General features: G+C 44.7%; 7 protein-coding genes across 9 annotated transcripts in view; 5 read left to right on the forward strand and 2 right to left on the reverse strand.

The window, feature by feature from the left end:
• The first annotated feature begins 195 nt into the window (after nucleotides 1-195).
• LOC125771178 (ADP,ATP carrier protein 1) lies at nucleotides 196-5346 on the forward strand. Its single transcript, XM_049441568.1, has 3 exons — nucleotides 196-470; nucleotides 1267-1763; nucleotides 4566-5346. Exons 1-3 carry the CDS (start codon nucleotides 308-310, stop codon nucleotides 4809-4811), a joined length of 906 nt encoding a protein of 301 aa, XP_049297525.1. The 5' UTR covers nucleotides 196-307; the 3' UTR covers nucleotides 4812-5346.
• A 1367-nt stretch (nucleotides 5347-6713) lies between these two features.
• LOC125771146 (uncharacterized) lies at nucleotides 6714-9270 on the forward strand. Its single transcript, XM_049441520.1, has 3 exons — nucleotides 6714-7063; nucleotides 7132-7255; nucleotides 7333-9270. The coding sequence occupies exons 1-3, from the start codon at nucleotides 7013-7015 to the stop codon at nucleotides 9120-9122; spliced, it is 1965 nt and encodes a 654-aa protein (XP_049297477.1). The 5' UTR covers nucleotides 6714-7012; the 3' UTR covers nucleotides 9123-9270.
• Nucleotides 9271-9279: 9 nt separating this feature from the next.
• LOC125771166 (isovaleryl-CoA dehydrogenase, mitochondrial) lies at nucleotides 9280-11399 on the reverse strand. Its single transcript, XM_049441555.1, has 3 exons — nucleotides 10947-11399; nucleotides 10788-10867; nucleotides 9280-10520 (listed from the first exon to the last, which is right to left on the reverse strand). The coding sequence occupies exons 1-3, from the start codon at nucleotides 11106-11108 to the stop codon at nucleotides 9476-9478; spliced, it is 1287 nt and encodes a 428-aa protein (XP_049297512.1). The 5' UTR covers nucleotides 11109-11399; the 3' UTR covers nucleotides 9280-9475.
• Nucleotides 11400-11541: 142 nt separating this feature from the next.
• Nucleotides 11542-13482, forward strand: LOC125771180 (uncharacterized). Its single transcript, XM_049441570.1, has 3 exons — nucleotides 11542-12150; nucleotides 12224-12780; nucleotides 12853-13482. The coding sequence occupies exons 1-3, from the start codon at nucleotides 11961-11963 to the stop codon at nucleotides 12976-12978; spliced, it is 873 nt and encodes a 290-aa protein (XP_049297527.1). The 5' UTR covers nucleotides 11542-11960; the 3' UTR covers nucleotides 12979-13482.
• Nucleotides 13483-13683: 201 nt separating this feature from the next.
• LOC125771155 (glycerol kinase) lies at nucleotides 13684-16475 on the forward strand. Its single transcript, XM_049441535.1, has 2 exons — nucleotides 13684-15591; nucleotides 15654-16475. The coding sequence occupies exons 1-2, from the start codon at nucleotides 14209-14211 to the stop codon at nucleotides 15825-15827; spliced, it is 1557 nt and encodes a 518-aa protein (XP_049297492.1). The 5' UTR covers nucleotides 13684-14208; the 3' UTR covers nucleotides 15828-16475.
• LOC125771163 (BTB/POZ domain-containing protein 10) lies at nucleotides 16132-20035 on the reverse strand. 2 transcript variants are annotated; one of them, XM_049441552.1, is made up of 4 exons: nucleotides 19121-20035; nucleotides 17646-18187; nucleotides 17199-17576; nucleotides 16132-17120 (listed from the first exon to the last, which is right to left on the reverse strand). In XM_049441552.1, exons 1-4 carry the CDS (start codon nucleotides 19339-19341, stop codon nucleotides 16960-16962), a joined length of 1302 nt encoding a protein of 433 aa, XP_049297509.1. In that variant the 5' UTR covers nucleotides 19342-20035; the 3' UTR covers nucleotides 16132-16959. The 2 variants fall into 2 exon arrangements, with proteins under 2 accessions (XP_049297509.1, XP_049297510.1); XM_049441553.1 differs by lacking the exon at nucleotides 19121-20035 and adding an exon at nucleotides 18311-18579.
• Nucleotides 20036-20327: 292 nt separating this feature from the next.
• LOC125771123 (PHD finger protein rhinoceros) overlaps nucleotides 20328-23726 on the forward strand; it is a 29497-nt gene continuing 26098 nt past the window's right edge. Inside the window, exon 1 of one of the 2 annotated variants that reach the window (XM_049441450.1) lies at nucleotides 20328-21619. The gene's annotated coding sequence lies outside the window, so the exon portion shown is untranslated. Of the gene's footprint in view, nucleotides 21620-21698; nucleotides 22484-23726 lie in introns of those variants that run through there. The other variant, XM_049441449.1, reaches the window with a different exon arrangement.

Below are 23726 nucleotides of genomic sequence, written 5' to 3' on the forward strand. Positions count from 1 at the left end.
ATTTCTATTTTCTATTTGTTTTTGTGACATTATCAAAAATAATCCCTTTCGCTTTCCACTGACTTCAAAATATTTCGAGTATAAAAACGACTACTATAAATGCCACCAACGTTCGTACGATTGAACATTCTCGGGAATGTTCGGGCTACTTCGGCTTACGCGTTTACACGTACGAGAGTTGTGAATTGTACGCTTCCGCGAAATCTTTTCATTCTCTTGATTTGTGCCCTCCGAACGGTTAAGGCCATCGATCGCGCGCTCCGCCGGTTTTCACAGTTGCTAGCGTCACCAGACCAGTTCATCGAAAATGTCGAAGAAGGCTGATCCCTACGCATTCGCCAAGGATTTCCTGGCTGGTGGTATTTCCGCCGCTGTCTCGAAAACGGCTGTGGCACCGATCGAACGTGTCAAGCTGCTGCTTCAGGTGCAGGCTGCTTCCAAGCAGATCAGCGCCGACAAGCAGTACAAGGGTGAGTATTCAAAGTCTGCCAGTTCCGGTGAAGAAAGAGCGAGCAAGTGTGTGTGTATGTGCCTACGTGCGTGCGTGTGTAGTTGTGCCAATTCTCACAGCCCATCACCCGGTCCCCGGCCGATGATGTGTTTGAACTAAAATGTGGTTTTATTGCTGGGAAAAAACGTGTATCCGGGGAACTTGGACGAAAGCGAAATTTGAATGACTGACGTTGAAGAAAATAAATTGCAGGTGGTTGATTGCAAATAGGCAAAAGATGAATGTATGCGAAAATATCAGACAGTAGAGCGATAGAAGAGCGCAATTATCGCTGTGTGCGCATTCTCCGTCGCCATATTGAATTTTTCCCCTAAACTCGTGCTCATCACTTATGGGCTGGGGCACCCGTGGTTCGCTACAAAAGTCCTCCGTATATGATAAGTAATGATGTGAATAAGATAAACCTTGAGCTATATTTCCCTACATGCCTAAAACCCTGCATCATTCTAATCATATTCACGGTCAAATTTGATGGTCCGTCATAGCACATTAGCACGCTTCACGTGATACAAATTTGTTGGTTATGTAACAGATCACAAGTTACCCTGGAAATATTCTAGAAGAATTACCGTGCCTAACCCGCGAGATTAGGACGTGAAGGCGCGTGGTTTTTTTTCCTTCATACACACACACACACTGTTGCTCAGCTGTTTGGTCGAAAAGATTGCATAACATATCAAAGGTGACATGATTAACGTTTTTGTCTGCTCTGTTCTATTTCCTTCCATTCCAAACATATCTCTTCCCACCCACAGGTATAGTCGATTGCTTCGTTCGTATCCCGAAGGAGCAGGGAATCGGTGCCTTCTGGCGCGGTAATTTGGCCAACGTTATCCGGTACTTCCCGACCCAGGCCCTAAATTTCGCGTTCAAGGATGTGTACAAACAGGTTTTCCTCGGTGGAGTGGACAAGAACACCCAGTTCTGGCGCTACTTCCTCGGTAACCTGGGTTCCGGTGGTGCGGCCGGTGCAACTTCGCTCTGCTTCGTCTACCCGCTAGATTTCGCCCGTACCCGTCTCGGTGCTGATGTCGGCCGTGGTGCCGGAGAGCGTGAATTCAACGGTCTGCTCGACTGCCTGAAGAAGACCGTCAAGTCCGATGGTATCATCGGCTTGTACCGTGGATTCAACGTTTCCGTACAGGGTATCATTATCTATCGTGCAGCCTACTTCGGTTGCTTCGATACTGCCAAGGGAATGCTGCCGGATCCGAAGAACACCTCGATCTTCGTCTCCTGGGCCATCGCACAGGTAAGTGGCGTTAAATCCTTTCGTACGGTGAAAGATGCCGTTCGGTTACATAACCATTTGTTCCATCGATCGAAATGACGACCTGTTCTGGGCTATGCTCGGAACGGACGAACAAATACTGGGGCTTCGCAGTTAGAGAACACATGGCACGTTTGTTTGTTCGTGACTTAGGATGCCGTTGTTTGGACAATTAACGCTTAGAGACTATGAGGTTTTTAAAATTCCCCCGGGGTATGTTAGAGTGTGAAGCAGGAAGTGTAGCCGGGGGGGTAAGCAAAATGTGCTCATTCCAGGGTTTTGTGTCCTCTACTCACTATCAGATTGTTTTGAGTTGTGGCCATTGGCTCGGATTTGATTGATAAGAGTGAGCATAGTAATAGTACAGCGTGGTGTGATTTGCTACTTCACAACACGCTGCTTTTCTTTGACAAATGTCGTACGCTATGAAAATTGTTGATTTGACATTGAAAATTCCCCCCGCAAGTAAGCTGTGTAGTTGCTTGTGTAGCAGAATTCGCAACAAAAGGTTTTGCTGATACCGTGGTAAATGGGACACTCTCCGCCAATGTGCCCCAATTACGTAAATGTAAAAGAAGATCTAATGAAAAACCTTCCTATTTTGTGAACGTTTTATGTTTCGGTTTGTTCTGATCGATGGTAGTTGTGTAACAGCGATTGTGGGGTGGACAAAGGTGGAAAAAAAGAAGTGTCACTGTCAAACGGTCAAGAGAAGAACCGATTATTGAGTGGCGCGCAGGTCATGACGCAAGTGTCAAAACTACCTCAAGCAAACCACCAAGAACATGTTATGAGTTCTTTTTTTGGAGAAGGAATTGTTTTAAAATTCGATGGTCTGTAGATGCACACAGCTACGGTAATGACACCAGCCGTAGGGTTGCCTAAACTGTTTTACAATACGTTCCATTTTACTTGCATAACAACAATGTCCTTCTGGCATAGAGAAGAGATGGATTGGGTTTGTTGGTTATACAATCCTGTCTCAAAACATACGCATATTTAGGCAACAGTAGCAACGTCACAGGGTCTCCTCGTGCTCGTCTCATATTGTCAGTTTATATTTAGAGTGAAATCCATTTTTCCTCTCCCAGCTTTTTCTACTTAACCTTTAGTGAAGGAAAATGCGCTTTTCTGTATTTCTGGCTTGTTTTCTTCAGACTGACGCGCGCTCCGTTCATTATAAGGTGGGAATGGATATGATTGTGAACTGACACACATTGGTGTGTACGGGTACACACCGATGGTTGAAACGGTATGTGCTACACACTTCTCGTTGCCCAAGGTCGGATCAATTGATGGAGAAAATCGACGTCAACTAGAGAGCAACTGATGTGCACTTCGCAAAGGTTTACTGATAGCCAGCTCTGCCGTTGTTTTAGTCTACTTTTAGACTTCTTTTGAGAATTCATTTTATCTTTACCACAGCAACATCGTCGTTTGCGTGCATTGCATACTGCGTTAGCGCCAACTATCTGCACCTATTGCTTCCCAAGATCAAGACCCTACAACCTCAAACAATGCTCTACAACCCAAAGGTGGTGTCCTCTGTGGCACATTTCTGACACGAACCGCGAACGCGCGACACATAGTACTCAGAGTTGAGTGAAAGATTTCGAAATATTTGCCCTTTCTTCGTTCACCACCACGGATTCAGCTTCAAGAGGATTTTTATTTTACTTTCTTTAAACCGTTGAAAGAGAAGTAAACTCTACGTCACTGCTGTAGAGCGGATATTTATAGGCTAGAGAGAAATCCCCCTTCTGCTTGAATGCATGAAGCAAATCAAGCAAAATCGATCCGCGTATTCACTACAAGGTTTTATACGATTGTTTTTGAAACGGTGATCCGTGAGAGAACCGTTCCTTAAAGGTGTAGTAATTTTGATAAAGTCACTTTACTGCCTACCTACCAGATAATTGTAATTTTATGAAGAAATTCGTTGATAACAGTGAATCAGCCTTTTCCGGTGTTGCTTTGCGTTAGTAATTATGTAACGCAGACCTTCCTTTTACAGTACGCCCCTAGTGACGTAACGTTCCGTTTTGTCCAGAGTATGAAGGCTATCCTTGAAAATGAATGGGAATCGATAATTCCCTTACATGTGTGTTTGGTAGCGCTTTATGTATAGCGTGAATCTGCCTGATAAAAGCAACGTTTCACTTGAATAGAGGAAATAAGATCGTTTTTGATCACTTAGGAAACGGCCATCATACTACAGCAATCACATGATACGTATGAATGATCATGCTCTGGTTTCTGTCGCAATTTCTTTTCTTCTTTTTTTTTGCTGTATCGCCGCGTTCCATCATCTCTAACTGGTTCCACAATTTGTTATCACTTATCAGCTGCAGACCCAGCTCTCAACCAGTGTGCGATAGCCTTGAAAAAGTAAGCGCAAAACGCGAAGATAGCAACGCGTGGCAATAATCACTACGGTAAACACAACGTGACAGAAAACTTACGGGGGAAGAACGAAAAACTGAAATCCACCGTAGACATGTGATTCGTGTGTACCGTAGAAATGTAGGAAGTGTGTGATAACATAAAATGCTACAATGAAAATCCCCTCAAAGCGTTACTGGAGGCCGAAATGGGTTTCTAATAGTGGTGCCTTGAAATCGATTCATGTTCAATGGCATCATTAAGGCTAATGTTTGCCACCAGTTACTAAAGGTCGTATGATGATCGTATGGAAATGATGTTGTTTTGTAACATAAATTTAACGAGTTTAAGCATAATTCATACAATTTCTCTTTCTTTTTCTTCTCCCTTTTCAACGCACAGGTGGTGACGACAGCTTCCGGTATTATTTCGTATCCATTCGACACCGTCAGACGACGCATGATGATGCAGTCTGGCCGTGCCAAGTCGGAGATCATGTACAAGAACACGCTCGACTGCTGGGTCAAGATCGGCAAACAGGAAGGTTCCGGTGCGTTCTTCAAGGGCGCCTTCTCGAACGTCCTGCGTGGTACTGGTGGCGCTCTGGTGCTCGTATTCTACGACGAGGTTAAGGCCCTGTTGGGTTAAGTAGGAAACGCCCTAGTGTATTTAGTTATGTCCAGCAGCAACAAAACAACAACAACAACAAAATCAACAACACTTACCCCGGAGCGTGTGTAGTTGAAGGATTTAACGCCTTTAATGAGCATGGTGCCGCGGAGGTGTGGGGTAGCGCATAGCAAGACAAATTCACCATCTGTCATCTCTCTCTTTTTCGATGTACGTCTGCTGTATTACCTTAATGTTCCGAACAACTGACAATTGGGTATCGTTTGCGCTTTTACGAAAAAAAACGAGTGGAGCATTAATGCTCCTACTCCAGAGGGAAGGAAGCAGGCAGTCCTATGCAATATGTTGCATTTTCTAGACTAGAGAAAACGTTGTATTATCACCACCACCAACCTGCTGCTGCCTCCAGCGGAGCGAGTACTTCTGGACGACGAGCGCACGTGAAATGAAATGCGCAAAAGGTACCAGAGAAAAAAAAGATCGCGATTGCTAAAAATAGATTCGAAATATGACATGGTTAAAACAAAAAATAAAACTAGGTATTTATTTTAAATTCGACGTACATGGGAAACCCATCAAATTGAGAACCTTTCCAGCAGCCGGTCGTCCATGATTTGCCAGCGTTTAAGGATCACATATGGGGAGTCACCCTTAAATAGATCATGTTGATCGGATGCTTTCCAAGTAAGAGTATCAACAATTTACCAGCTATCTTGCGGCAGGTCCGATGCCGGTGTCGCACGCCAGATCTGGTGAAAATCCTATCCGAATCAATACTAACAGTAAAGTAAGTAGTAATATTAATTCTAGATCTTACTTGAACATGTAAGATTTGTTTCTTTAAATATAATCTTGGAAAAAGCGGGTAAGTACTAACTCTTCATAACTTTGGCCTAGCAACCTACTTTTTGGCGTACGGTGAAAAATTGAGTGGCTAAGGTCTTCGATTCGTATCCCATTCCGTCAGGTCAAGGTTTTAAGGTACAGTACACTGATTTTCGACCTGGACTTCATGTATCTCTCTCTTCTTGGCTTTTAACGACCTTACAGGTCGCGCCGGCCATTTCTGGCTAAGTAGATTTATTTTTAGTCTGTAGCCGGTTAGTCAATCCTTGCTACGGAGGGACGGTCTGGATGGGATTTGAACCAGGTCCGGCACCGTTTATCACATACACTGCACCACCGGGCCGCCAAGACTTCATGTATAGGATGTTCAATTTAATGAAATGGATTAAAACAACAGGGACAAGGGTTACTCCGGAGGCACTGTACATCCGTACATACAGTTCAAATGATGACACGAACTCGTCTTAACGGCCTGGTACGCTGCAGAATATGATGAACGTGGACCGTACTGGCGCCGGAAAAATATCAACGCGAATTAGGTTTGTCATAGGGGTGCCATTCAACAATCCTCTATCATTTCGCATTCCGATACCTTTGCAACTGTGCAATTAGCACCGATGAGGTAACGGAGAACGTACTCCTTCAAAGACCATCTGGACCGAAAATGTTATGGCAAACGACAAAGCAGATCATGGAATTAGGTTACACTCTATGTGCATGATAATAAAACAATCAGTATTAAATGGAATCAACAGGAAGGATATCTGCATTATGTGTTTCGGATTGAAGAAGCGATCGTTGTAGAAGCAGGCTATAGGCATGTGAGAAAAGCTATCAATTGATTAACAATATGAAACGAGTAATCTTTCAAGATTCATCCAATTTTTCATCAATTAGGTGGTTGTTAACTATTTTGAACATTCACCTAAATACTATATTGGAATAAGGATGTTCTTTTCAGAAAACTTAAAACAGTGGAAATGTACTGAATTAATTTTAAATTTGAAATACAGGGTGATCCTTGTTTTAAACAACATCTTCTCTGAACAGTTCAGTTCTGTTTTTACTCGAACTGGTGAAAATCTGTAAAAAAAAGATTGAAAATAGATTGAATCTGACTCTACGATAGACAAATAGACAAAATAAATAAATAATTACCTATTGCAGCAAAAGAAACAGCGGAAATGAAAACAATACCAAAATTCGGTTGTACTAAATTTGTGTACTAAAATAATCATGGTTTCAAAACATTCGATCCAAGTAACCGTGTTTAGTACAAATCAAGTATTTTCTTGTCTTTTCGTTCATGCTCACGCGCCTGTAGGACGCGCTGGCTCATTTTCAAGACATTCGATTGTTGATTGCTGTTCAAGATGGAAGATGCTGCGCGACTGGAAGCGAAACAAATTATCTCCCAATACATGGTAAATAGCCGATTGAAAAAAAACCTCTAGAATCAAGAATATAACAGAGTTTTCTGGATTACTTTTAGTCAAGTGATTCGGCTTCTTTGCTGAGTGATGCATCGTTCAGTGAGCGCGAACATTTGGCGGATCTGCATAAACAGATTGAGCTGAGAAAAGCGTACCGCGATGGTTTGCGTAGTTTGAATTTGGGTAAGATTGTTTGCCACAGCGTAATGGCGTGAAGTATATTGAAACAGCTTTTTTCGCCTTGTATGGATAATTTTTAGGATTGTACGCACTCAAGCAAGGTATGTGTCGACATGGAAGCGACGCCTTCGAAGAGCAACTCGCCAAAGATTACCACTCCACCATTCGTGAGCTGGTAGAGAAGCAACGGGAAGCATCGCACGGATTGCAGCACCTTTGCAACGAATACACGTTGCTAGGCAATTCACGGCAGGCTCTGATTGAACAGGCAGAGTTGCAGAAGCTGCAAACGGTGGTGCGTCTTCAGGAACAGGTACGTGTGAAGCTCTCTAACACGCGCGTAGTGAAACAGTGGGATCGTGACAAAGCCACCTTAATGTCGGAACAGAAGGAGATGTTAAAGCTGGACGATATCGGCAAAGAAATTATGCAAAAGCGTCAACTAATGCTCGACCGAAAGCATGGCGAGATAGCAAGCATATTGATATGCATCGGTGAAGGTGTGGAAAAGGCAGAAGAGCTACGGATAAAGTTGGCCGAAGTCACTAAGCAGCAACGTGATGAGCTGCACGACGATCAGTCCAGTGATGCGGATCTGCGATCGGAAGATGCAAAAAAGGATGCCGGGGCTGGTGAAGCCGAAAGGGATACTAACACCGCGCCAATGTTTGATTCAATCGATTGGAACCTTGGTAGCGTTAGTATGGACCTGCGGTTGGATCTCAACTTCAAGAATCCGAACGATTTTCCGGACATCTTAACGCATCTCAGTACCATTAATACTAACAAGTATCACCTTAAAGATGGTAAACAACACAGCGCTGGAAAGGGTGACAAACAGAACATGCGAAAGGCTGATGAACGCAAAATTTTCTCTCAAAAGAGTAACAAGCAAACGTTTGGTAAAACTTCGTCTTCCGACTATGCACTTGATGACGCCACTGCCTCCAAGAAATCAAAAATGAATGATTCAACGGAAAAAGTGTACGTGCAGGTGGTTGCTAATGGAAATGAAAATGCAAAGGCTGACAATAATCGTGAAAAATATTCACAACGCATTATTGTGGGAACACCGAAACCATTGCAGAAGCAAAGTAACGAAAATATGACCAACATACAGCATAAAGTATCGCGCAAAAAAGCATCCATGTCGACTCAACAGGAAACATCGTCGAATCAAGGTCCGGCCTTAGAAAGGAAACCCGTTCCAGTTGCAGGAATTGGTCCACAAGATATGAAAAAGATACAAGAAGTGGACACCGGTTCAACTCAAACCCGTTGCCGTACTCCGGCAAACAAATCAACCGGAAACAGCGTCGGTGCTCCGTCGAGCAATCCATCGAAAAGTAAGCGAGAGCCGCAGTCTGTCACTCAACAGCAGCAACAACAACGTGTGCAGCAAGAAAAAAAGGTTGCAGCACAGCAGAAACAAGCGGAACCGCAAAAAAGGACTCGTTCCATAAAAATGCTTTCTCCCATATGCACGACAAATCAATCAAAGCCGGTACAGAAACCCTCCACTGACGTTAATGTTCCAACGCCTATGGATTTGGAATCGGCCGGTATCCAGGATGTCGAATCATCGACTTGCAACAACGATTCACTGGACTTTGGCATGCAAAGTGGTAGCAGTGAGTTTGATCTGAACTTTTCCGACGATCTCCGGCCGGATCCGGGAGCGAACGAGCCGGACGATCTGGACTTTCTCTCCGTGAATCCTGGACGGGTTACAAGAAGTAAGGGACAGAAGAAGAAAGCTAACAACAGTGCTAAAAGCATTGGTAGTGGAGACGATATGGACACGTTTGATTTCACCTTCGGGGGTTCGAACTCTAGCGAGAGTTTGGAGCAGCCAGAAGATTTGTTTTAATCATTTTATTCCATATAATTGCATTTCATTATTTAAATTTCATTGACTAATTTCACATTACATCTACATATACCTAGATGGTATAGCAGATAATCCTTATCGATACTTTCATTCATGTTTTTGTCCATTAAATTGCAAATAAATGTTTCGCGGTTCGTAGAAACAAAATGAAATGTTTTATTTTCAGACAACGTTTTTAAAAAACGTTTACGGAAGTTACTAATGCTAGTAAATGCACTTTAGCTTGGCTTGGAATTTTCTTTTTCGCTTCCCTCAACCATCGCATGGCAGCGTCCAGTTTTCTGTTCGTATGTACTTGGTACAGTCCTGTTCAGATCGCTTGTTCTCCTCTGTCACTGGTACTCCTTGTTCAGTGCACGCCCGATCACCATACGGCGAATTTCCGACGTTCCTGCCCCAATTTCGTACAGCTTACAGTCGCGCATGATGCGTCCGGTCGGATAGTCATTGATGTATCCATTACCGCCGAGTATTTGGATGGCGTCCAGCGCGACTTGGGTCGCTTTCTCAGCGCAATACAGAATCACTCCTGCACAGTCCTTCGGGTTAGCCTTGCCTTGATCGCAGGCACGAGCTACGGAGTATAGATACGCGCGGCACGCATTCATCGTCGTGTACATGTCGGCCATCTTGCCCTGTAGCAGCTGGAACTCGCCAATGCGTGTATTAAATTGCTTGCGCGTGTGCGCATACTCAAACGCTACATCGCATGCAGCCTGCATGAGTCCGACCGGGCCGGCAGCCAACACGAGACGCTCCAGATCCAACCCCGACATCAGCACGTACACACCCTTATTCAGGCCGCCTAGAATGTTAGCCGCCGGTACCTTCGCATCTTCGAAAATCAGCTCACCAGTTGGGCTACCGCGGATGCCAAGCTTGTCCAGTTTGGGACCTTGCGTAAAACCGGCTGTTGCACGCTCCACGATGAAGGCGGTAATACCATGCTGTGGTTTCGCATTCATATCCGTTTTTGCATAGATGATGTATGTGTCCGCGATAGGTCCGTTGGTGATCCAGAATTTGCTACCATTCAGCACGTAATAGTCACCCTGCTTATCGGCACGCAACTTCATCGACACGACGTCACTGCCCGCACCTGCCTCGGACATGGCCAACGCACCCATATGTTCACCGCTGCATAACTTGGGAAGGTACCGTGCCTTCTGCTCGTCCGTACCATTGCGATGGATTTGATTGACGCATAGGTTCGAGTGAGCACCGTACGATAACGATATCGAACCCGATGCGCGCGATATTTCTTCGTTAACGATACAGTGGTCAAGGTAGGACCCACCGAGTCCGCCGTATTCTGGTTTCACCGTCACACCGAGCACTCCGAGTTCTCCCAGTTTGCGCCAAAAGCTTCGAACTTCCCTAAAACGTGATAAAACTTAGTTAAGTAAGGTTCGTCAATAACATGAGATGAGATGAATCTAGTAGGCTGTTAACCAAAGTAGGAGAAGGATACATGTTCCTGCATGTTCAACAACTAATAACTAAGCAGGCGCACTTAGCATTATTTTAAATTAACTTAATTTAACGGTTCATCTCCGATCGAATAAGCAATTCTATTCATGTTACGCAATACTGTTCTTGCGTGCGTGCTACAGCTTCGAAACCGGCTTGCTGCTGGAATCTTACTTGAACTCATTCTGCTTGTCGATCTCCTGTGCAAAAGGGGCCAATTCTTTCTGCGCAAAGTTGAACACAGTCTGGCGCAGCTGTGGATAGATGATAAACAAAACATACGTTCAAATCTATTCATCCACACGGTACGATTGTGACACGCCGCACAATTACCTGCTGCTGATCTTCAGTCAATCCGAACAGATACTCATCGATCGGATAGTGTTGCATGGAGCGGGCAGGCTGGACGAAAGAACCACCCCAGAACTGTTGACTTGGTGTCCGGGTTCGGGACAGAAACTTGGCCACAGTTGTCAGGTTGCGTATTGCTGACATGTTGCCCTTTCTGATCTGTTCTTACGGTGGGCTAAGGGTTCGTATCAAACGGCGTAACACACTAATACACACACGCACGTTACACTGAAGGGGTGAGAACCGCGTGTTGTGTTCCGTGGAACCGTAGGAAGAAACAGATCAGATGAAATTGATAACGGGAGCAGGCAAAAGGTAGTTGGCACTGGTTTCAATGACGCAGCAAGGCCGATAATGGACCAACGGAGATACGCGCCCGCGACCAGATGATCCAATTCGCTTTCGTTCGTTCGAAACGCCTGCAACAAGTGTACTGAGCAGCCGTTTCTTCACGGTGGGGGCTTTTCGCAATTCGTCGATGTAGACACGCACACATCGCGATGTTTCTCGCGGGTCATTGCGTATTGATAGCGGGAAGTGCCTGCTCCCCAAATGCCTGGAGAGGCGTAAATACGCAAATTTAGAGCTTGGAAGGGGTAGTACAAAGAGCAATTCTTCACTCGTTTTGGAGGCTTGGCCTGGGCTAGACCATAAATTGAACAAAGTGCATAATACAAGGTCATATGATCAACATTTTTAAAATGCATTTATTTGTAATCGGTTTCCCATTTCCTTAAAAATCGTATGAAAAATTAAATTTTCAATGACCAACAGCGGATTTTGTGCAAAAGCAACGCAAATCCGTCTGTTTTCAAAACAAAGCATACAAACTGGCAACACTGGTTGTACTGTCAAATTCCACCATCAGCAATGTTTTGACAGAATTAAAACAAGCAACAACAAATGTTCTGTAGATGAATAGTTGTGCATTCCGGTTGTTGGCTGCATTTGGAGTAGAATATTGTCTTTAATTCGTACTTATCACCTACTAGTGCAATGAATGGTAACATAATGGTGAAATGTGAACCGATCACGGAAGAGTCGGAACTGTTCAGCAGTCTCGTTGCAGATGGGAACGATGATTTACAGCAGCAAAAAACGCAGCAACAGTACCATCAACAAGAACTACGTTTGCTGTGCATGTACAAGCTAAAGGTGGCCGAAGAAACAGTGGATCTACTGGAAGGTATGTAAGCAAATGGTACATTTCATGTAACAATATCCAGCCAGATTGTTGACTGTCTATCCGTCCATTACAGCGCAACAGATAAACATTGAATGTTTGCATAAAATGCGCATCGAAGATGTGGACGTCCTTTTCGATGGCAAGCCCCTCGGTTGGAAGATTCTATTTCGGGAAGCTTTTCTTGAGTGGCGTGAAGAGATAGGCCTCCCGTGTAAAAGTATCAAAACACTGTGTTATCGCAAACGTCCCAATGAATCGTATGATTCGCTGGTGGAAAACTCACTGAAGGACCACCAATCATCGGCCCAGCACTGGGATGATTGTTATACAACTTCGTCACAGCTGTTGAATGAAAAAGAAGTGCCGACGCAGCATGAAAACGGTACATTGGTCTATCGAGCGTACCGGTGGCCTATGACACCGAACACGTTAAAGGATGTGCTGCAAAGCACACCCATTGGACGGTCTATCCTCTCGATGGGATGCCTCGGTGCATTGGGGAAATCGTTACAATACCAGCTGACGGCTATCATTATTGACTATCATATGGCATATGAGACGAAGATTACTACTCCGCAGCTGGAAAACTATGCGTACTGTATAACCACTCTGTTACCTCACGAGAATGTGGTACATATTTTTTGCACAATATAACAAATCGTACAGTTTTAAAATGAAAATAACGCTTTTTTGTCTTTACAGCCAACCTACCACATTCCTCGAGGTCCCAGCAGACGTAATCCGGGTGGTTCGCTTTATTCTCGTTTTATCAATCAGAAAATTAGTAAAAAGGCGCTTGCGATCGGGAATTCAATTGCGGCATCATAAGACTTGACGCCACATCAACCGGAATTTCCTTAGCATTTACGCTTTTCGACGAGGATGTACAGAGCATTTGTGACTATTGCTGTTTTTTACCAAAGCATGATCGTTGTGTTATGAATAGGATTAATTACCACCTTTAGCTAAGCCTCTATATGTGTGCCTGTGATGCGGGCGATCTCAGTTAGGTTGAAGATTTAATGTTATGGCATAGCGAATAAGTATGTGTTTTGTTTCTTCAAAGGTACTTTCCAAACATTTTTAGCGAATAATGCCTTAATGTTAACTTCTAGATAATTGCTTCAACTGCTGCCAGTCTGCTCTAATAAGTGTCTTGAATGTACAGTCAAAAACAAGACATGGTGCAGTCGAATACAAGGTAGTAAGCTGTAGCGTACGCAATTAGGACACATAGGGACTTCCATGAGCATTACGTTCAATGTTTCTCTAACCCAAAATGACAAAAATATTTAACTGAAATATAGCAATCTGTAAAGTAACTTTGAGTTTTTCCCCTTGGACTCGCTAGATTCGTATCGACTGTTTTTCGAATCATTGTTTAATATCGCTAAATTCTCGCCACATTCCCTCGCACGTGTCGCAGGCGCTTAACATTAGCTCACCTGACGTTTGGTGTGGTAAACAAACAAAACACACACACATACACACACTGACAGCTGTTTCTACAAGAGTTTGTGTTCGGTTTGGGTCGCGAGAAGCGAATATCCGTAGACCAATTTGCGGCGCAACATTGTACAATAAAACTGACATTCGTCTCTAATTGCAGTAATAATTATGCCATCGTTTGATGGCCTATTTAAGCAATGGATAATGTTTGTTAGAAGATGCTGTGATACTTGAACGACGCCGACAAGTTGATCGTTGTGTGAAGAAAAGAAGGACATGTTCGGTGTGTTTACCTTCACGAAGAATCACGCTTAATGTTACTCGAAGGCTACTCGATAAGCTATACTGCACTCTGATAAGATAAGGTGCCCGATCGATTCCTACCAGACTACGGACTCTGGCGGGCCTCTCTGCAAGCGGCAAAGATTAGATACGTTCGTGCTGTAATCGGATTAGGACGGGAACAGGCTTGGGAGCGCCAGGCCCAAAGTTAGCCAGAGTGCCAATCAACGCTTTGGTGAAGATATAAGGAACATCATCGAGTGAACTTTGTACCCCAATCGTTATATTGCAGAAAGCAAACGTAATCGATCTCAGCAACTCGTTGGAATGGCTTCCGGTGGAATGAAGAAGTTCGGAGACCTGGTTGGCTCCATTGACGAGGGAACGAGTTCGGCACGATTTCTGCTCTTCCGTGCCGAAACGGCCGAAGTGGTTTGCTTCCATCAGAAAGAGCTGCGTCTAATCTGCCCGCAGGAGGGTTGGGTAGAGCAGGATCCGCACGAAATTCTATATGTTGTGTACGAGTGCATCGAGCGCACGTTGGAAAAGCTGATCGAACTCGGTGGAAACCCGCAGAACGATATTGTAGCCATCGGCGTAACGAACCAGCGCGAAACCACCATCGTTTGGGATCGGACGACCGGTGAACCGTTATATAATGCGATCGTTTGGCAGGATATGCGAACGTCCTCCACGGTCGATCAGTTGCTCGAGACGGTTCCGAATAAAACGAAAAACAAAAACTACCTCAAACCACTCTGCGGGTTGCCGCTGTCGCCGTATTTTTCTGCCGTCAAGCTACGCTGGTTGATCGACAACGTGCCGAAGGTAAAGGCCGCTATTCGTAGTGGCAACTGTTTGTTCGGTACAGTCGATACCTGGCTGATATGGAATTTAACCGGCGGTTCGGATGGGGGTGCACACGTTACGGATGTTTCGAACGCATCGCGCACAATGCTGATGAACATCGAGACGCTAAAGTACGATAAAACACTAATGAAGTTTTTCGACGTGCCGGCGGAAATTCTACCCGAAATACGATCAAGCTCCGAAGTGTACGGGCTGGTAAAGTTTAATCCGCTCAAAAACATCCCACTGGCAGGCTGTTTGGGCGATCAGCAATCGGCCCTAGTGGGGCAGGAATGTTTAACGCGTGGACGAGCAAAGGCAACGTACGGAACGGGTTGCTTTCTGCTGTACAACACCGGTACGGCTATGATCGATTCGAACCACGGGCTTATCTCAACTGTCGCCTATCAGATGGGCCCGGATGCGTTGCCAGTGTACGCACTCGAGGGTTCGGTTGCTGTTGCCGGTGCTGCCCTTGGTTGGTTGCGTGACAATCTGAACCTGATCGGGGGTGCTTCGGAATCGGAATCAGCCGCACTGGAAGTGGAAAACAATGGGGACGTTTACTTTGTCCCGGCGTTCAGTGGATTATACGCGCCGTACTGGGATCCGGAAGCACGGGGTGTCATCTGTGGTATCACCGAAGATACACAGCGCGGACACATTGTCCGTGCGGCGCTGGAAGCTGTCTGTTTTCAGGTACGGGACATTCTCGACGCGATGAATAATGATAGTGGAACGCCACTGCAAAAGCTAAAGGTGGACGGTGGCATGACAGCAAATGCTACCATGATGCAATGGCAAGCGGATTTGATCGGGCTGGATGTACTAAAGCCAAAGTTTGTCGAGACAACTGCACTGGTACGAAAGTGTGTGTGGAACATAACTGTGGACGGTGTGTATTGATGTTTTCTTTTCTCTAGGGTGCTGCAATGGTTGCGGGTCGTGCTGTGGGCAAATGGGATATCGAAAACGTGAGTGTGGAAAGCGACAGTACCGTCTTCAAGCCGGAGATCAGCGAGAACGAACGGGATGTACGTTATAAACGGTGGAAGATGGCCATCGAACGAGCAGTTGGATGGGATAAGTGTCCATAAAGCAATGGGCGGGCACAGGTTGTTGTTTGAAACATTGAAATGTTAGTTCGAAGTAAAGAATGATAACAAGGTAAATGGTAGATTTTTGTTACACATTACGATACTTTACGGGACGATTATAAAAGCCGCGATAAGGTAGAGGGTAGTTATGTGATAGCGTTTAATGTTCTTTTCCTACGTATATAAGATCAATCGCGATATAAAAAAATAAAGCAATATAACAAAAATGCTCAAGTGCCAACAACAACCCACAGCTGTGTAGTGTCGTATAATCGGATGCGGAGTATACACATAGGCTAGATGCTTGTTTCTTTTTAAAGGCTTATTATCTTATTTATTCTCGCTTGGTATAAAAAAGGTAAAACTGTATATATGCGTTGAAATTAGGATAATGCTCGCACAACTGTACGCACGAACCGGAGGGAAAGGGGAACTTTATTTTGGTAGTGATTAAGCGCATAAAATTTATATATAATAACGTAACGTAATAATCGATATTCAGGATATTAGTTCAATGAGTAGGAGTATAAGAAAACAGGACCGTAAACAATTCGCATAAATAAGAGGAGTCGTGAATAATAAAGCGCTTCGTGTGTTAATCGGTAACGAAATCAAAACCACTGGAACGCGCACGATTCGCCAAATGGAGATACTGTGTTAGTTCAATTTATATACATTCCTAAAGCGCCAACGGTACTATGAGTAACATGGTGATCACACATCGAGAGGAGAACAGTTCCGCGTAAGGGTATACATGAACGTTGTTGTAAAGTTAAACAAATTAAATCAAAAGTCGAGGTAAACTGTCGTTCCTTTAAAGAGCACCACCACAAAACGGGTTAACGGCAACATAGACACACATGCAGGGACAAGACTTGGGAAAAAACGCAAGCACAAAACAGCAGATTCCGATTCGGGTGACTAAATCGATTTCCTATTCATGAGAAGTATTCGTGTGAAAAGCCGAAGTTCTTTTTTTGTTGTTACGAACTTGTAGTATTACGGATCTACTTTCCGTGCTCTACGTCGTGAAGCCGTAATCGGAGATGAGACAAGGAACAAACTGATGGTAGACGAAGGGGAAAGGGGGCGCAGGAATGGAACTGGGCGCCCAAATTTACCTCTACCTATTCTACTGCGGTTCCTCCGGTCCCAGTAGGCCGATATCGTCCCCATTGGGCAGGCCTCCGATGGCACCTTCCTCGCCGTCAAGCAGTGCGTCGGGTCGCAGAAACGGTTCTGCGTCTGGTTCGTGCGATATTTCAAAGTGCCGCTGAGGAAGCGGATTCCCGGCTGCGGAAGATTGTTTCACAAGAAAGGACGTCAGTATGGGGGTTTTGTGTCAAATGGCTTGTGCCAAAAGTAACTCACCCGAATCGAGTTCCAGCGCTGGATCAGCGGTCGCTTCCGCTAGATTCGTGACCGATTTAGACTTAACACACTGGAAGTCTACGTGACGACTCTTGGCTTCCTCTTTCTCCCATGACATATGGATAAAGGGCCGCTGCAAGTAATTGTAGATCACTTCCATACGACCGCTAGGGCGGCGTTTGATTTTTTCCTTGTACGTCGGGTAGCCCTCGATGCCGAGCCGAATCTTTTTGAGCCCCCGATCTTTCAGCACCTGTTTGGCGACGTCACGGTTTTCGATGTACTTAAAGAACCGATACATGGCCGTATTTGCGACCGTTTGGCAGTCTTCCTCGCCCATCTGCGGTGGGTACTCGGCGTCCCAATCGATAATGTCATCTGGAAAGCAGTGAATTTACATGAATTTCCACTATTCGATTGCATAAAATAATGTCCCCGTCTACCTACCCTCGGACAGGACCACAATGTGACATTCGCGATGACCTTGTCGTGCGGCATCCACCATCAACGGTAGGATTAGCTGCTCCAGGAACGCCTCGAACTGGATGCTGGCACCCTCATTGGACAGCTCGTGCAACAGACCGCGCAGATTCTGGCAGCGGATTGTGTTGGCGTTAAACGGGATGAGCAGGTAGTCGCATGCTTCCCGCAGCTCCTGTACAGAGACAGTCGGCGGACAGCGGACCACCCCAGACAGATAGTACTCAAGGATGGCCCGGAACACGGTGCGCGATATACCTTCGGCCACCTCGTACTCGCCTCGCTCGTTCGGATGGGTAAATTCAAATCCTGTGCTAAACATTCGTCCCAGCATGGTTTCTGGTTGGGCCGTTAGCATCGAGACATTCACTGAAAACGTCGTGTTGTCCACGATCAGTGTGATGCGTTCGTTTTCTGCCAGTTTCTTTCCTGCAGCAACCTTCGCACTGTCCGTTGTGTTCTGCTGAGCTTGATGCTGCTGCTGTTGCTGCTGCATGAGTCTATTGTTTCTGCAAAGCACGGTACACAAATTTTCATGAACGAATGAAATCCCACTGTATAGTTAGATACGCTAATAAGTAACATCAACACCCTGCAGTTAAAGCCTACTGACCACCAGAAAAGGTACTCACTTCATCGTGAAGCACACGAGAAACAACGTTTTCATTATCCGAGACGCGTGCTGACTAAGAAAAGTAGCCACAGGAGCAAGACGATTGGAGCAAATGCAACCGCCAGTATGGGTAACCATGGCTGCGGCGGAGACGAGACGTGCAACGAGTGTCTGTGCAGTTAGCAGACAGAAATTTGCAACAACAACAAAAAAAGAAAAAGATATAAACCAGACCAAACCCTGACCTAGCACACAAAGAAACCCAGTCTCCCAGTAAACTACTACCGCGACTGCGATGCTGGGCGCGCACAGTGATGATGCCTGACGACTACATCTTCACGGGATGGCGAGGGAAGCTGATCGTTCCCGGATAGAGGTGGGAGAGTGGGAAAAAGCCACAAGGGTAGAACAGTCGTCGTCTGGACGGTCTGCGTCTGTGTCAACTCAGCGGATAACATACCTATCGAAACCCTATCTCGTTGCTCTTTTCGCGCAATGCCAGCATCGAACACCAATCGCAACACATGCATCCCATAATGCAACACGAACGATGGTGTGCATAGATGGGTCACTCACACACAGACATACCGCTGTGTGGCAAGGAGAGCCACACGCTTGCTTTTGTCCTTTGTAATGCGTTTTTTTGTGTGTTCTAGTTAATTCAGTTGCTCCATCTCGCCCTAGGACGTTGGCGGTCTCTTTCAGTTGGCCAAGGACTACTTGGTGTTTCATTTGTAATAACCCCAGTCAAGCAGATTCGCGATGCTGGGTGTTGTCCTAGGGTATGGGCACAAACGCCACCCGGATACCATATGAACATGTCGCTTACCTGGCACGGTTCTTCATCATCTTCCTTCGACGATCGTCTGTTTCGGTGGTGTCCTCCGTGTTGCTGCTGCTGTGTGAGCTGTCGTAGCTGTCGTTCTTGCTGATTGCACCACCGGAGGCACTACTTCCGCTACCAGATCCGGCCCCAGCCGCACCGTCCCGCTGCTGTGCGTGTGCGCCAGCTGCTGCCGTACCTTGTTTGCGTTGCAGTTGCAGCTCCATCGCGAAGCGCTTCAACAGTTCACACGCCCGTCCAAAGTATCGATGACAAATTATATGTAACCTATCCACGACGGCGTTGGTGGGGAGGCCCCCTGAATTGTGCCTTATTTTGCCCACGCCAACACCGAGCGTATCGTACTGTCGCTAGCACCAAGCAACCTTTGGAATGTTGGGTGTGCTGGTTTTGCTCTTCTGCTTCTTTAGCTTCTGCTGATCTTTGCGTTCGTCCTGCGTCGCTTGCTGACTAGCTAACGAATTCTGCCACCTCCCTGCTACCACCTACGAGGAACAAACATCTACCGGAAGGGGATCGTAGCAACGTAGCTCGGCAAGGAATCCACTGATTATCCGCTTACGAAATTAGTACACGCTCACCCAAAGATCGAATTGAACCCCTAACGTCCCTAAATTAGAGCTAATTACTGGACAGAATAGGCAGGATACTTAAAAAAAACCCACAATTTTCTTCTTCCACCACCATCAGGAGACTTTTGCTTCTTTTGTTTGACTGAATGTTTTCTCAACCCTTTCCTAGAGAACGTAGGGTGTTTGACGTTTCGAACAAAACGAACACGGAGAAGGGAGGGGGTATCAGTGTCGAAAAACAATGAATTTCACTTTTTGAAAATTCGTTCGATAAATTGTTTTATTACCTAGGTAGTACTAATAATGTAAACAGTACATGAAATGCACTTTTGAATATTGAATCCACACAACTAGGTATGGTAGAAAATCGTTTATCCTTTTCAAATAAACGGCTAGAAACTTCGTTGAATGTCCTTGAAAAATGTTTAGATAAACCCAGTCAACTGATATCAAATAATTTGATACATTTTCTAACAAAATTTCCCAAAAAAAATTAAAATATCCACATACAATTGTTGGCGATGCATTTTTGCATCAAAAAGGGATGCAGAAAAAGGGCTTGTTCGGCGCACACGTGTCAAAACCAGACTGACATTAGTGACAAGTTTCCCTCTCTCGCTCGTGAGCCGTTTCTCTCGTTTCTGCCAAAGTGAATGTTTCGATTGGAAAAGAAAAACTCCGCGAGAGTAAACGGGGAATGAAAATTTCAGCCCGTGTACGCTGGAAACTGTGCAATAAATGGTGAAAAATCACCGTTCCACATGCAAACGTGCGTGCATTCGCTTCGATAGAGCGCTTCGTGTGTCTGTGACAATTGAACGAAGCATTCGGCAAACGGCGGTACCGTGCAGCGATTGTCTACGACCGTGAAAAGGGGCTCGAAATCCGAAGCACTGCGACGCAAGGAAAAGTAACATCACACAACAGCAGAACGGCGGAAGCTCGAGGAAGCTGGTGGCGTTCAGGGTTGTTTTGAAATGCAACAACAGCATTGCAAGCGACACTTACCAGCGTTATCCAACACACAGTAGTTATCAGCAACAACACCATGCACACAGCAAAGCGATGGAGATATTTCACACATGAAAACTCTGCGCCTTTCGAACTGCACCTGGAAGGATACGAAAACAACCAAATCCCACTCGCTCTCACGGAGGAGGTCTTCTGTAGATCTTAAATATGGTTGGCGTGGCAGTCCGAGGTTAAGGCAGCACACTAATGTCGTATGCGATGAGAACGGTGCATTTATCAAAAATGAGTTTTTTCAGCTCTGGAGTCGGGTAGACGGGCGAAAAAGATGCATGACCAGCCTATAAGCACAGTGCCGTTCTTATTTCTTATATTGTGCGTTACGATACGATGATCATCATTTAATATCCACAAACTGTGCACACCAGGATTCCCTGCTGTATGGGAATTAAGAAAACTATCGCGCGAAGGGGTAACCGATTTAGAGATCAAAACCGTTGCGAACCACGAACGCTTATAGACCAGCTCAACTAAATAACAGAGTAACAGTTAAAACATCCTCAATGGCACCGAACTACTGACATGTCCGCTCGGCGGTAATACATGTGACGAAATACGTTCATTACTTTTGGGTAATCTAAAACAAAGTGTTTGTGTTAGTTTTGGGCGGATTCCTGCAGGCCTGCAGTAAGCGTAGGAATAACTTATTTTTTATCTCTGCATCTGCGGACCTTAGTGAAAATTACCTCGCGAATACGTAAATGGTTGCTGATGTGATTCCGTGAACTATATACAGTAGCAAACTATTGATCGTACGATCACAACAGTAGCAGGATAACGGCTAGTGGCTGTACGGACAAAACATTGCACAAAGACTCGATTAACTGAGAGCAATACATGAACTGCAATACACACTATTCATGCGAATGGTTTATCTACATAGGTACGTATAAAAGCTGGAAATAGGGTAACATAATATTCGCTATTTAACATCACATTTTTAAAACCTATCTTTTCAACAGTTCCTTCAAATTGATTGTTTCGTACATTCATTTCCGAATCATGCAACGGACAATGTTCAATTTGCTCATGTTAACGGCCTTCCAGTGTTGCTTTTTATATCTTCTTATGTTCTAATGCTATTTTAAGTATGAAATTAACTACCTAACATTACAATAGCTATTAATCGTTAGAACAGTGTTTCGCGTTTATTTTGCATCCGTCTTCAAGCATCTTTTGCGGTGCGCATGTTTCTCAGCTTATTTCCACCTTGCTTGCATTGTTATGGAAATATCGATTAGAATTCTTCTATACCGTAAACATATTTATTAAACTACCAATCTAAATATCTTCCTACAACAACAAGCGATTAAAGGGGTATCAGTTTCAGTTACTTTACTTGTTTGTTCGCTGTATTTAATACTGTAATGAGTTAGTACTGTACTATGAGTATTGTGAGTTTAATACTGTAATGAATCACCCTTATCATATGCCTGTAAGCATAAGCGAGATAAACTTCCTACAATCAATAGTGAAAATATATATTAAAATGAGAATTATTGAAATATCCTGCGAGGTAAACAAACCAAAGTTTATCAGAAGTGAACTGTCAATGCGTTTGGCAGCAGGCAAACGCAGAGTTTGAAGTTTTTTCACGCGAAGGTTGCCATACCTGGCAACACTGATTTTCCTTGACAGTTGGCGCTTTGAAGAAAAAAAAAGAATGGAAAATTATAATGGCGGCTGTGTCTGTGCCGTGTAAATTTTTCGGATTAAAACGCGTTTAAATCGCACCGAATCGAAAATGGTAGGTACGAAAAGGTGTGCCAGTGCGTTGGTTATTGATGGGTGTTGGATGCAAAAGCGCATCTAATGTGTGTGGAGTGCATTTTAGTGAAAACAATGGCGGTCCAGTCACAATTTGTTGTTTACTCTTTTACGACGGAGCCACACCACAGTATTGGAGGACAGATGATGATGTTGATGATCATGATGATGATTGGTGGTGTATAGTGCAAACTCTTTCTTCGCGAAGAGATGTAATGTAAATTTTTAAAAGCATTCGATGCATTTGGTTGCGGAATTGCAAATTGTAAGCGTATTCGTACAGTCTTCAAAAAACCCCTTTCATGATCATCGCCTCGTCAACATAGCCATAGCCTGGCCTTCCTCTGTACACACCAACAACAATACCATCATCAGCAACAGCAGCACCAGCAACAGAGAGCATTCGATGGGTCAGGTGAAGTTTACATGGTAGCGCGGTGCATTCCGAAATGGCCGACAGGTTTAATGTTGGTGTGAATGCAACATCAAGGAAGAAATAATGGTTTAAAGATCCGTGCAAGGATTTTTCTGTACATCGTTGGGATTTTTCTACTGCTACAGTCATGAGCCAGGAGGAAAGAGTAGTAGTACCATCGTCCCTAGTGAATTCTCTCAACATCGTTCACGTTCTCTCTTTCTCGCACTCCCATGCTTCCTGCGTTTGTCATTAAGCCTTAGCGAGTGGTGTACGTTTGTGTATATGTGTGTGTGTGATCAATTTCTGCGGAGTTAAAAGCGATTGGTAAAGAGATTTCTGAGTGCGCCTAGAGTGAAGAGAAATAAGGGAAAATAGCAAATATTTTGCCCGATATTTTGTTGTTGCGTGAAATATAGAGCAGATAAAAACCGAATCACGGTGCAGGCATCTTTGACGGGAGTCATGTAAGAAAAGTTGTAGGGGAAAAAAGGCATTAATAGTAAACATCTCTAATGACGACATGATGATGACGGTCGTGTGCGCGAGTGTACATTTGTGTGCGTGTGTGGTTGCACGATTGTTGAATGGTTGAAAAAAGGAAGGAAAAGGAAGGAAGGAGAGAGGATGGTTTGTCAATGATATTTGCGGGTGTGTGCGCGGGTGTTGAGCCATCTTCCTTTCGTCCGATGATCAACCAACAAATAATAGCAGCAACACAAACCTAAGGCAAAGGGGGGGTGGGGAAAAGCGAAACAATGAACGATGGCAAAAAAGTGCGTCAACCAAAATATTTAACGGGCACGGC

This window comes from Anopheles funestus, chromosome 3RL (genome assembly GCF_943734845.2).
Source record: "Anopheles funestus chromosome 3RL, idAnoFuneDA-416_04, whole genome shotgun sequence".
Taxonomy (NCBI): Eukaryota; Metazoa; Arthropoda; class Insecta; order Diptera; family Culicidae; genus Anopheles; species Anopheles funestus.